Source organism: Sebastes umbrosus, chromosome 6 (assembly GCF_015220745.1).
Source record: "Sebastes umbrosus isolate fSebUmb1 chromosome 6, fSebUmb1.pri, whole genome shotgun sequence".
In the NCBI taxonomy this organism is placed as follows: Eukaryota; Metazoa; Chordata; class Actinopteri; order Perciformes; family Sebastidae; genus Sebastes; species Sebastes umbrosus.
This window is the reverse complement of record NC_051274.1, coordinates 31626931-31640501: the sequence shown is the minus strand read 5'-3', so window position 1 is coordinate 31640501 and position 13571 is coordinate 31626931. Positions and strand designations below refer to the sequence as shown.

Sequence of the window (13571 nt, the reverse complement as noted above, 5' to 3'; positions counted from 1 at the left end):
TATTTAATTTTGTGTATAGCTTTAAAATAATCTTATGCCATAGTCTCACATACCTTGCATCAAATAAAAAATATTGTATGTTTCTTATACCATTTTAGACACATCTCTCTACAATTCATCCTGACATGTTTGGTATTTTTTAGAAACGTTGTATTACTGCACAGAATATGCTTGTAAAAGCTGTAACACTGGTGGGTCAGTTGCATTCTCACCTTATGATAAATGTGGGAAAAGATCATTTTAGGCCTATTCAAGGTTCAAGGTTCTTTATTTGTCATATATCAATTCCAGCAAATCAGTCATTGGCAATAAAAATCTTTGGTCTCAACAATGCTCATAAAATATGTATATATAAATCAATCAATCAGGGGAAATCAAAACAAAATGGTAAAATAAAGGCATTAAATAGTGCAGTTAAAATATAGGGCTTGAATATAAACATAAATAAATCTAAAATAGTAATCTAAATGTAAATTTGTAATTTTGTTGAAGACAGTATTTCATATGGGAAAACTGAATGTATGTATATGCATGATGAGAAGTAATATATGTACACAGAGGTGTAAACAGGATTGTATGTTATAATTAGAAGTACTAAAAATATATATACAGAGGTATAAAAAGGAATGTAGTATGTAATAATGAGAAGAACTAAAAATATGTATACATAGGTGTAAACAGGAGTGTAGTATGTAATAATGACTAGTACTAAATATATATATATATATATATATATATACAGAGGTGTAAACAGGAGTGTAGTATGTAATAATGAAAAGTACAAAACATATATATATATATATATACATATATATATATATATATGTATATATATACATATATAGAGGTGTAAACAGGAATGTAGTATGTAATAATGAGAATACTAAACATATATATACAAAGGTGTAAACAGGAATGTAATATGTAATAATTAGAAGTACTAAAAATATATATATATATACAGAGGTGTAAACAGGAATGTAGTATGTAATAATGAGAAGTACTAAACACACACACACACATATATATATAGGTGTAAACAGGAATGTAGTATGTAATAATGAGAAGTACTAAACATAGTTATACAGAGGTGTAAACAGGAATGTAGTATGTAATAATTAGATGAACTGAAAATATACATACAGAGGTGTAAACAGGAATGTAGTATGTAATAATTAGATGAACTGAAAATATACATACAGAGGTGTAAACAAGAAGGTAGTATGCATAGAGAAGTAATAAATATATAAATACACACACACAGATGTAACAGTTTATTCAAAAAAATGTCTCAGTCCTCATGCAGGCATGATATTAAATATATGATATTATATATTTTATCCTTCAATAACATTTCTCAGTGCGCACCTTTTGTTTGGGGCTCTTAAGGTGAATCGTAATGGTCAGACTTCAAAGGGGTAAACCACGATCTTTAAACTTAACTTCTAAGTTATAAAACACAACAAGCTTAACAAAGTCAACCACATAACCTATAAATGTAATTTATAAAAAAATAACCGACGCTGTTGACCTGAAGTCAAACTATTATGTAAAATGTTTAATTTAATTTTTTTTAAATCCCCTACAAAAACCTCACAGTGGGTTCTCCCAACTGGATGATGTCATCTGGACAAAGCGGGCAGCCATTTTGTTAGCTAGCTTGAGGTGACCAGAGGTTAGCAGCAGATCTTCTCTCTGATCTTTTAACGATTTCGTGCTTAAAAACCACAGAATAACATATTCTGTCGATGTTGTTATTTGCGTACAGCTTTACGGAAACAACGCTGGTAGATAACATGAGGATTAAGTGTATGTATTGACCGTAAATAGAGCTTGTAACTGGATGCTCATTCATTATTCCACTCCGTCTTTGAGTGTGCTAGCTCGCTAGCTAGCTGGCTAACTTGTTTACGCGTGCTGCGACTGGAGACAGAATTCAGATGTTTAGAGAGTAGTTGAGTGACTTTTAGCGGTTCACACAGTTTGTTTATCTTCTGTTTTACTTGCTACACCTGGTTAACAAGAGCAAAGTAAACAAACTAACCAGGTGCGCATCGTTAAAGGTGTTTATATCTGCTGCCTCCAGCGTGCAGCCGTTAGATTAGACATCATGTCTGAGTTGTACATCCGCGTCGCGGAGGATGAGACCGAGGAGCCCATGGAGATCCCCTCAGAGGACGACGGGACCATCCTGCTGTCCTCGGTGGCGGCTCAGTTCCCGGGAGCCTGCGGGCTGCGGTACCGGAACCCGGAGTCCCAGTGCATGAGGGGGGTCCGGCTGGTGGAGGGGGTCCTGCATGCTCCAGAGAACGACTGGGGGAACCTGGTCTACGTCGTCAACTACCCCAAAGGTGAGAGGAGGAGGTGGTGTAAAAGACTTCCCACATGATCAGTGTTTATTATATGAACAAAAGTATCACCAACACTCAGTTGCCAGTTTATTAGGCACACCTAACGTTAGATAAACTATTACACTATAACACAGCAGCTTCCAGACCTTTCTGCAGGAGCCCTGCAAGAGATCCTACCTTCATGCATGTTATGTTGATTCAACTTTGTGCCATAATCATAGTCATATTTGCATCATGTTGCTGTTAGATTACTTTGCAAGTGTTTTTGATATTAAGTCTAATATAAAATATTGGAAAATGCTGTCTCAAAATGACAATAAATGCTGTCTGTGCTCTGAACCCTGTTGCTAGTAGTGTTGCCAGATCTCGCGAGAGAAGCAAACTACTCTATTTTTAGCTTGTAACTTTACATTTTTCTTTTTTAAAACTTAAAGTTGAACGTTTCATGTCATTTTTGCATGCATTTTTAACTTGTAACTTACATGTTTCTTGTTATAAACTTAAAGTTGAACGTTTCATGTCATTTTTGCATGCATTTTTAACTTGTGACTTACATGTTTCTTGTTATAAACTGAAAGTTGAAGGTTTCATGTCATTTTTGCATGCATTTTTAACTTGTAATTTGTTAATAACTTGGACCTTTCCACATTATCATTGTATATTATATGACCAAAAGTGTCTGGTCCACAAACACTCAGTTGCCAGTTTATTAGGCACACCTAACGTTAGATAAACTATTGCAGTATAATACAGTGGTTCCTTTTCTGCACCTTTTGTAGATACATCAGCCCTGCAATAAGTCCTACCTTCATGCATGTTATATGTTTCTGTTTGCAATCTTGACTGTTGTAGAGAGGGGTTGATTCAACTTGTCATTTTGCATCATGTTGCTGAAGTGTTGTTGATATTATGTCTAACTCCGTTGTTATAAATGGTCAAAATATTGGAAACTGCTGCCTTAAAAATGACAATAAATGCTGTCTGTGCTCTGAACCCTGTTGCCAGATCTCGCGAGAGAAACAAACCACTCTATATTTAGCTTGTAACTTTACATTTTTCTTGTTATAAACTTAAAGTTGAACGTTTCATGTCATTTTTGCATGACTAAAAGTATCTGTCCGCAAACACTCAGTTGCCAGTTTATTAGGCACACCTAACGTTAGATAAACTAATAATACAGTGGTTCCTTTTCTGCAGGGTAGATACATCAGCCCTGCAATAAGTCCTACCTTCATGCATGTTATATGTTAGGTTTCTGTCTGTAGAGAGGTGTTGATTCAACTTGCAATTTTGCCATAATGTGGCTGATGAATTACATTGCTTAACACTGAGAAATGTTTGTGATATTAAGTCTAATGGCATGGTCAAAATATTGGAAATTGCTGCCTCATAAATGACAATAAATGCTGTCTTTGCTCTGAACCCTGTTGCTATTAGTGTTGCCAGGTTTCACAAGAGAAACAAGCCACTCTATTTTTAGCTTGCAACTTTAAATTTTTCTTGTTTTAAACTTAAAGTTGAACATTTCATGTCTTTTTTGCATGCATTTTTAGCTCGTAACTTTACATTTTTCTTGTTATAATCTTAAAGTTGAACGTTTCATGACATTTTTGCAATATAATATGATCAAAAGTATCTGTCCACAAACACTCAGTTGCCAGTTTATTAGGCACTCCTTACGTTAGATAAACTATTGCAGTATAATACACTGGTTCCTTTTCTGCACCTTTTGTAGATACATCAGTCCTGCAATAAGTCCTACCTTCATGAATGTTATATGTTAGGTTTCTGTCTGTAGAGAGGCATTGATTCAACTGGTAATTTTGCCATAATGTGTCTGATGAATTACTTAATGTTTAACACTAAGAAGTGTTTTTGATATTAAGTCTAATGGCGTGGTCAAAATATTGGAAGCTGCTGCCTCAAAAATGAGAATAAATGCTTTTGCTAGTAGTGTTGCCAGATCTCACGAGAGAAGCAAACTACTATTTTTAGCTTGTAACTTTACATTTTTCTTGTTTTAAACTTAAAGTTGAATGTTTCATGTCATTTTTGGATCCATTTTTAGCTTGCAATTAAAATATTTTTCCTGTCAACTAAACTTAAAGAAGTTGAACATTTAATGTATTATATAATAATCCTGCAACAGGACAAACTAGACCGGTATAGAGGAGATAGACGGGAGCAAGCCCCAAAAAACGCAACCCACGACTATCAATATTTGTAGGCGACTTTTCAGGAAAACAAGACCAAAGTCGCTCATAATAAGCAAACTTGGCAGCTCTGGTTGCTAGTTGCTGCCATTTATTTGAGATTTCAGTTAGTTTAGTTTGTTCCAAAACATAGGTAGGGGGCCAGTGGCCCCGTCCCCCTCTTCCTATGCCCCTCCTTCCGGCGCTCTTGCTCATACCATGCCCATCTTCAAACTCAGCCTTCATTTTGATCTCAACTACAGACCTTTAAAGTATCGTTACTGCATCTTCGCCTCAAAAATGTTCAAATGTGAATTTTGTGATGAAATAGCTACAAAAAATGTAAAAAACAAGCCGTTTTTTGCTGCTGCTGTTGTTGTTGTTGTAACTGCAGCCTTTACCCTTCCAGCGCTTTGCATTGTGGGATACAGTAGGTGAGGTAGACTGGTCCGATGCATACTGGAGATTTTTTTCAAATAAATATGACATATAGGTACTTTTGACATACTGGAGATTTTGCCTTTGTCCGCAAGCTGCATGCTGCATTTTAGCCAAATCTGTACGTACTACTAGTATAGTATGATGTTTTGAATACAGCCAACGTTTTGACCGTTTTGAGTACAGCATCTGGGTACTAATAGTGTACTGCATTTTGCCATACTTCTCAGTGTAAATGCAATATTGCACTCAAAATTGCAAGTGTAAGTACGGAAGCCAGGTCCATAAATTAATGTTTTTCGAGTTTGGTGTGGATGATATCGACTGACCTGCACAGCGCCTAGACCTCAACCCCTCAAACATGTTTGGGATGAACTGGATTGAGCTCGGCTTTATCACCCAACATCACTTCTCTGATGCTCTTGTGGCTGAATGGGGGTAAATCCCTGCAGCCAGGTTCCTAAACCTTCACAGAAGAGTTTGGTCTGTTATAGCAGCCATATGAATGTGCATGGGTTTGGAGTAAGATATTCCACAACCAGATAATGGAGCTGATGTCGAGCTGTTCACACACTTTTGGTCATGTACTGTATCTTGGTCGTTGTGTTTTGCCGTCACCACCAGACCGTAAAGAGCTCAGAGATTCATGTTTGACCTTTCACCTCATTTCAAGCAGATTTGTATGTAATTATTAAACTATTTGGTTATGAACTGTGGCCTTGAAAAAATCAACAAACTATTCTTCCAGATGTAACTCATATCTATTTATTCTCCACAGATAACAAAAGGAAGATGGAAGAAATAGACGCTGCCTCAGCTGTTAAAGTAAAAAGGGGCTTCCAGAAGACGTCAGATCTCATCGTCCTCGGGCTGCCGTGGAAAACGACAGAACAAGACCTGAAAGATTATTTCACTACCTTTGGGGAGGTCATCATGGTGCAGGTAGCGACATCTCGTCTGTCTCTGAATATTTTTGTCAACATTTCTTTGTTGGACTTAGAGAGTGTAATAAGGATATTGTGTTATGATTCTGGTTTAGTTAAAATGTGTCCTTTGTGTTCACTCCAGGTCAAGAGAGATTTAAAGACTGGCAACTCAAAAGGCTTCGGGTTCGTCCGGTTCACTGAGTACGAGACACAAACCAAAGTGATTGCTCAGAGACACATGATTGATGGAAGATGGTGTGACTGCAAACTTCCCAACTCAAAGGTATTTTGGGCACCACTTTTAAGTATAGTAAAGAACCTCATGGTATAAATGTATTCAGATTGTCTTTGGGGTTACGGGTCAGTTCATAAGATATTGGTGGTTAGCATCTGGGTTTCTGCTGTTACACATTTTTATTTAGCTTTTCATGTTAATGTAGAGTTCATTACTTGTTCAGGAAGTTATAATCAGCAGTTTTAATCCGATAATCACAGCCTCATGAAACTTTACAGCCACAAACTAGAGACTTAGTGCATTCAGAGGATGGATGGCTTTCCTAGCTAGATTGACCATAAGGGGGTTTCTGAGCAGTTTACACAACAGAAGTGCTCGCCATCCAATCGCCAAAAAATTAAATTTTTGCAGAAATCTGATGTACACCACTTCTATGTGACATCTACTGTTGACCTGCTATCTTCCCCTCAAGCCCCTGTATACCCCCCTAAAAAAGACAAAAACAGGTCTGTGTGGGTTTCAGAGGGTTAAGGAGGGATGCTAAACTGTTTTGCATTTACAAATTATGTCAAAGAAGGAAGACAAGCTGCAAACAACTATTAACTATTATTAACGATGAAACTTTGAAAATAGAATAATCGTTTTAATTTTTTCATTTTTACTTAACACATTTGAAATGATACATTTACTGAATTGCAACGGATCATAACATCGGCTCTAGTTTTACAACTTAAATACACGTCACAAATGTTTATTCAATGTTTGGTAAACTATTTCTGAATTGGTCAGAAGTATTACTTTAAAAAAACAAAAAAACAACCATAGATTTCTTAATTTATTGCTTTGTCCTCTCAGGCGTGTCCTGATGAGCCCATGCGGAGCCGTAAAATCTTTGTTGGCCGCTGCACAGAGGATATGACAACCGATGAACTGAGGCAGTACTTTATGCAGTATGGCGAAGTCACTGATGTCTTCATCCCTAAACCTTTCCGGGCATTTGCTTTTGTCACGTTTGCTGATGACCAGGTGAGATTTAGAGATTTAGGCATAGTTGGATCATAAATTGACGGCATAATAACGACTGTAGTGATAATCTTCTCCTCACCTCCTCCTCAGGTTGCCCAAGCCCTGTGTGGAGAGGACTTGATCATCAAGGGCATCAGCGTGCACATCTCCAACGCTGAGCCCAAACACAATAATAGTAGGCAAATGATGGATCGAGGGCGGTTTGGGGCTGGGGGGTTCAGTCAGGGCTATGGCAGTAATCGCGGTGGACTAGGCAGCGGTAGTGGTGGGGTTAACTTTGGGGCTCTCGGTCTTAACCCGGCGATGGTGGCTGCTGCCCAGGCAGCGCTGCAGAGCAGTTGGGGAATGATGGGCATGCTGGCTAACCAGCAGGGTCTGACCACGACGGCGGGCACGGCCACTACGACCCGAGACCAGACCTATAGCTCTTCCAGCACTGCCAGTTACAGCAGCCCCAGCTCAGCTAGCCTCGGTTGGGCTGCAGGCGCTAACACGGCCTCCAGCGGTGGCTTCAGCTCCGGCTTTCCCACCTCCATGGAGTCTAAGTCTTCTAGTTGGGGAGTGTAGATAGCTTCCAGTTGAGCTTTTCTGTTGCTATTAGGCTAATCTGGTAAGTATACATACAGCTGGGAACTGCTTATATCTTATGTTCCTATTATTAAAAATATACTGCCTTTTATTTTGTTAAAGAGAAGATTTATACTTGCGTGTGACTGATTATGTAGTCATGCATTGAATGGGTGAAAAGTTTAGTTTGTTAGTGGAAACTGCCACACTCCATTTTTTTGTTTTTTTTTAGAAAACGTTAAACAGAGATGACTGTGCATGCAAGATAAATATTTATAAACATGCACGAGTATCTCGAGAGCCCCCTCATCCCCCTTGTAAAATGGGCTTGATATAATTATATATCTGTATGCAGTTAATTGCATCTTTTTTGTTTGTTTTTTGTTTGACGTCTTTTGGAAACGCCTTCATGAAAATCTCTTCTGCAGTTCACCAACTCTTTCCCAATTTCCCGGGAGGAAGCGCCTCATTGGCAGCAATGTTCGACCGATCTCAGTATCAATTCCCCTCCTCCCATGTGTAAATGCTTTGCCATCAAAGAACACAGCTTCACTCTGCATATACTGTGTTAGACGGTGGGTGTTGTCTTTTTTCCTCTCCCCTTTTTTATGGATATAAAAATCTTGTCTGCTCTTGTCGCTTTTCAAGATCAATGAGTGGGATTGATGTTGGACCGAGTGAGAGTGAGCGAGCGGGAGAGCAAAAATGAAAGAAGTGTGAGAAGGACTGTTTGTGCAGTTTTTTTTTTTTTTGTTTTTTTTAAAGAGACAAATGCCTGCGAGAGTTGAGAAGAACCTGTGGCTTTGTGCGAGTGTGAGAGGAAGAAGCAAGTACGAGTGTGTCCCAAATGGCCATCACAAGGACATTTTATTGCGTCTCGATATCTCTGCTTTCTCTCCATCGTTTTCTATCAACCTTAATTCTTTAAAAAACACAGTGAAATGTCAAGTGCTATGAGTATTTGTACCTTTTTCGTAGCTTTCTCTTGCTGTCTGATTTGACGTGAATGCCGTGTCTGGTTGTGTGCTTTATTTTCTCCTTGTTACCACCCTTTGTGTGAAAATGTGACTTTGTGCTGGTGAAGTCTGTGTGCAGAAGAAAACACTGAAAGTGTGTTGAAGTTTGAGGTTGATGTGGTGAATGTTTGACAAGTTCCCATTGGAAGTTTGTGTTTGAAGTGGTTACGAATGCATTTTCTATGTTTTGTGATTCAAAGGGAAGCCTGAAATAAAACTGAATTTGACTAGGTATAATACACTCTTGACAGTGACTTATTTTTTAGACTTCACATTAATTGAAATGCCAACACTTTAATTCACATGTATAGGGACTTCGGACATGGGCAGCCCAGGTTTTCGTCTGAATCCAGGTTGGAGTCAGTTATGGAGAAGCTGAAGACATTGTTGGGTGGGCCGGCACAAACCAACAATGGAATTGCTGCACGACTGCCTTAATCCTGAAAAGGATCTACTTCACCTCGCTAGCAAGAAACCTTGGACCATCCCCCTAATCAAATTTAGAGCGGACCATACTCAATTGGGCTGAGGTATTTTGTTTATACCTACAAACGTCACAAATAGGACCAAAGTCACACCTGCAGTTTGGCAGCGCTCATTTCTTTTTCCGAACTTGTTTAACGCAAAGTCTGCCTTTTTTAAATCTGAAACATGCATTTCTGTCAGTGAATGCTTTTATTCTTTGTCCTCGTTAACAGTCACCGATAAGTTATGGAAGTATTTACCTGGTAGGTTTGTTTTCAATGTGATCAAAAAGCATTTCAACAAGGCAGGATGTGTTCTTGTTATGTTGTCTAATCCTGATTGTAAAGTGGTTGGAATGTATGAGCTAAGAGATTTTCAAAAGGGACTTTAACAACTGATTGAACATGCCAGCAGGAATTCACACTTTCTGTATTGAAGTATTTTAGTATTGCGGTGTAAAATAAAGGTTTTGAGTTTTTAATCGCCTGTCGTCTCTCAATGTAGATCGATGTAAGTATTTTCTTCTACAGGGCTCCACCTCTAGCTCTTATTGCCTTCAATTAGATGTCAGATTTTTTATATCGAAGTTTCAATTTGGTCCTTGGTGTAAAATATGCTGAAGTGTCCTGCACTTCGTAGTATTGATGCTGGCTGTTTAGTAGCAGGTGCAGTTTTAATGTGCTGCCTGTTGATGGTGCCGATGTGCCATCTTGTAATAGTTTGACTCCCAAGTTGAAATATTTTCCCAATAGCCTTTGAAGTTGTGGGAGTTTTTGTGTTTTTCTCTGCTTCTGGGGATTTGTTTGCACGCTAATTGAGGACTGTTAAGGATCTAAATGGATTTTTAATTGCCCCTGAAACCAATTTAAAGTAAAAAAAAAAATGTCTTCCTACAGAAATACCTTTAGGATGCCCAGTCAAAGACTGAAGAAGCTTGTAGAACATTGTATATAATGTAAACCTACAATACAAGGACAAGGTTTTTGGAAGTAGGTCGATCGCGGAGGTTATTTTTTGAAAAATAATTTGAACTTTTAAAAAATAATTATTAAAAAAAAAGTTCATAGGAACTGTATATCATTTTATGTTACGCCAAATTAAATGCTTAAAAGGCAGAATTTAAAAAAATACAAAAGCAAAACAAAACCTTTGTAAAAATGTAGTTATAACCTGAATTTTAGAAATATATTCATCGTGTCCTGATCAGATTTATATATTTGAAGTTCAAAGAATAATTATTGTAACAGAAAATGTTGTACAGGTCTAAAAGATGATCAAATCTCAGTAATGGTAACGAAATTTCATACAAGGCTTTGAGGGTCATTTAATTCCTGCATCAAAGATAACAGTTACCCTACGGACAGTCTTGGACCACAAACATCCGTTTCATCCCTGTAGTTTAACTGAACTTTGCTGCTGTTAATGTGTGAACACGGTGTGAATTGATGTGCTTTCTCCCACTGCTTGCAGGTGGAGAAGGTCTTCCAGAAGAAGTTCTTGCAGGGTGGTCTGTCCCGGGAGGTGATGTGGTTTCTGAGGGTTCTCTCTGCCAGCTTGTCACTGAGGTATCTCCCTTGATCCATGTATGTAAACCAATCATTCCTGAAAGCATCTGCTGCAACTTCCTCTGCTCTCTCTGCAGCTTCTAATGAAAGAGAAACTCTGGTTCAACCTTTCTAAGTCATGTTAATACATACAGGAAGAGAGGCCTACGAAGCTCAACTCAACTCACCTGAGTGTGTAACAGTCCTATGTTGTCATTGTTTGGTATAATATTTCTGACAGTACATACTATGAAGACCAGACATATTAGACTCATTCAAAGTCATAGTATAGTATGTAAGAAAATCATAAAAGTCAGTCTAGTATATCAAAAATAATTCATTAAAAAGGCTAAAAAGTCATAGTATAGTATTTTAAAATAATTCATTTGAAAGTCATATAATGTATAAAAAAAGTAATAGTATGTCATAAAGTCATAAAAGATCATGGTATGGCATGTAAAAAAAGTCAGTATAGCATGCATAAAAAAATTCATTAAAAAGGCTAAAAAGTCATAGTATGACCTAAAGAAAAGTCATATTATAGTATGTAAAAAAGCCATAGTATGTCATAAAAAAATCATTAAAAAGTCATAGTATAGCATGTCAAAATAATTAATTAAAAAGTCATATAGTGTGTAAAAAAAAAAAGAAATAGTATGTCATGAAAAGACATAAAAGATCATAGTATGGCATGTAAAAAAAAGTCAGTATAGCATGTTTAAAAAAATTAAAAAGGCTAAAAAGTCATAGTATGACCTAAAAAAAAAAGTCATAGTGTGTCAGAAAAGTCAAAGTATGTCATAAAAATTCGTAAAAAATAGTTATATCATAGTATGTTAAAAAATCATAGTCATAAATAAATTAAAAAGGTTAAAAAGTCCTATCGTTGGAGCTGTTTCCATGGTGACCAGTGAGTGTCGCTGTTGGTCACCATGGTGATCTTCTGAGTGAAGGACTGTGTTGCTCAGTGAGGTCTGAGGCTTTTCACCGTGAGTCAGGTTAATAACTGTTTACTTCAATACATGTAACTTACTTTTGTTATAGTGAGAAAATAAATAGACTGACATATCCGACTGAACGTTTTGGCTTTTTGGCATCGTTTAGTGTGACGTGACGGAGGTCGGAACCGGACAGTGGATGACGCATACATAAAAGTATGGCCATTTCAATGTGTGCACACAAAACAGAGGCATAAGATTAAAAAAAAAAAAAAATTCGACATACTATACTGTGACTTTTTTTAAATTTTTTTTTTTTTTTAACTTTTTCCGACATACTATACTATGACTTTTAGTATGTCAAACCAATGTCATGGATTGACATACTAAACATTTTTTTCAACATACTATACTATGACTTTCTTTTAGACATACTTATGATTTTTTTTCTACATACTATACCATGACATTTTTTTCAACGTACTATACAATGACAATTGTTTCGACATGCTATACTATGATTTTTACTTTTTTTTTCTACATACTATACTATGATTTTTACTTTTTTTTTCTACATACTATACTATGACCTTTTTTTCGACAAATTTAAATTTTTGTGAAAAAATCCATAATATAGTATGTCAAATAAAAGTCTTAGTATAGTATGTCGAAAAAAAGTGTTATTATATTATGTTGAAAAAAAGTCATAATATAGTGTATCGAAAGATGTATGAAATGTAGTAAATCGTAAAAAAACTATAAAGTATAGTATGTCAAAAAAAGTCATAGTATAGCATGTCAAAAAGTTTCATTAAAAATAGTTAGTAGTATACGTCATAGTTTAGTATGTCGAAAGATTTTGTAAAAGAAAGCCATAGTATAGTATGTCAAAAAAAATCATGGTATAGTATGTCGAAAAATTTATGATAAAAAAAGTCATAGTATAGTACGTCGAAAAAAAGTCATAGTACAGCATGTTGTAAAATTTCATGAAGAAAAGTCATAGTATAGTATGTCGGAAGATTTCATCAAAGGAAGTCAAAGTATAGTTTGTCAAAAAAAATTTATGAAAAAAACGTCTAAAGTATGTCGAAAAAATCTCATGAAAAAAAGTCATGGTATAAAAAAAAAAGTAAAATAAAAAGTTATAGTATAGCATGCCGAAAAAAAGTAAAATAAAAAGTTATAGTATAGTGTGTCCAAAAAAAGTAAAATAAAAAGTCATAGTATAGTGTGTCCAAAAAAAGTTAGAGTATAACATGTCGGAAAAAATTGTAAAAAAAAAAGTCATAGTATAGTATGTCGGAAAAGAGTAAAAAAAAAAATAGTAGTATAATATGTTGATAAAAAGTAACAGTATAGTATGTCGAAAAAAAGAGTAAAAAAACAAAGTATAGTTTCAGGGTGCGGCGTCGCCTTATCGGGGTTCATTTCACAACAGCTCGCTGTACATTGTCCCTTACATAGCAACTGTTGTCCAGTCTGCCTCCTCCTGCTTTATTATGCACCATCATACTGACTGGTGTCGCCTTTCTGCCTGCTTTGTCTGTAGATGACTCAGCTGCCTCATCCTCCACCTGCACTGCCTTCACTGAGCTCTAATGGCCTCTTGTGCAAACTCCGTTTAGCATCAGGCCTGATTAAAAATATGAGCCCTCTAATTGTAGAGAATTTTCTGTCCTTTAAATAAGCATTAGAGAAGAGGAAGGAACACAGACGTTTAGCTTTCATTAACCAATGGGAAGAATCTAAATGAGAATAGCAATCATTTGGTAGATGGCCTCCCACTGCCTGTTTCTGGTATTTGAAGTGTATATGTAGTTAAGCGACAGTGTTTATATTGTTTGTTCTGCTGTGCTCCCCTTCAGGATCA

The 13571-nt window shown here is 36.5% G+C and overlaps 1 protein-coding gene across 4 annotated transcripts; it reads left to right on the top strand.

Moving 5' to 3' along the window:
- Positions 1-1633: 1633 nt before the first annotated feature.
- tardbpl (TAR DNA binding protein, like) lies at positions 1634-9697 on the top strand. 4 transcript variants are annotated; one of them, XR_005207240.1, is made up of 7 exons: positions 1637-2351; positions 5760-5923; positions 6050-6190; positions 6998-7168; positions 7259-7343; positions 8164-8310; positions 9063-9697. XR_005207240.1 is itself a non-coding variant. In XM_037772452.1 (6 exons), the coding sequence occupies exons 1-5, from the start codon at positions 2111-2113 to the stop codon at positions 7733-7735; spliced, it is 1194 nt and encodes a 397-aa protein (XP_037628380.1). In that variant the 5' UTR covers positions 1634-2110; the 3' UTR covers positions 7736-7778; positions 8164-9697. The 4 variants fall into 4 exon arrangements, 3 of the variants coding, with proteins under 3 accessions (XP_037628380.1, XP_037628379.1, XP_037628382.1); XM_037772452.1 differs by having other exon boundaries at positions 1634-2351; positions 7259-7778; positions 8164-9697; XM_037772454.1 differs by having other exon boundaries at positions 1636-2351; positions 8164-9697.
- The last annotated feature ends 3874 nt before the right edge of the window (positions 9698-13571 follow it).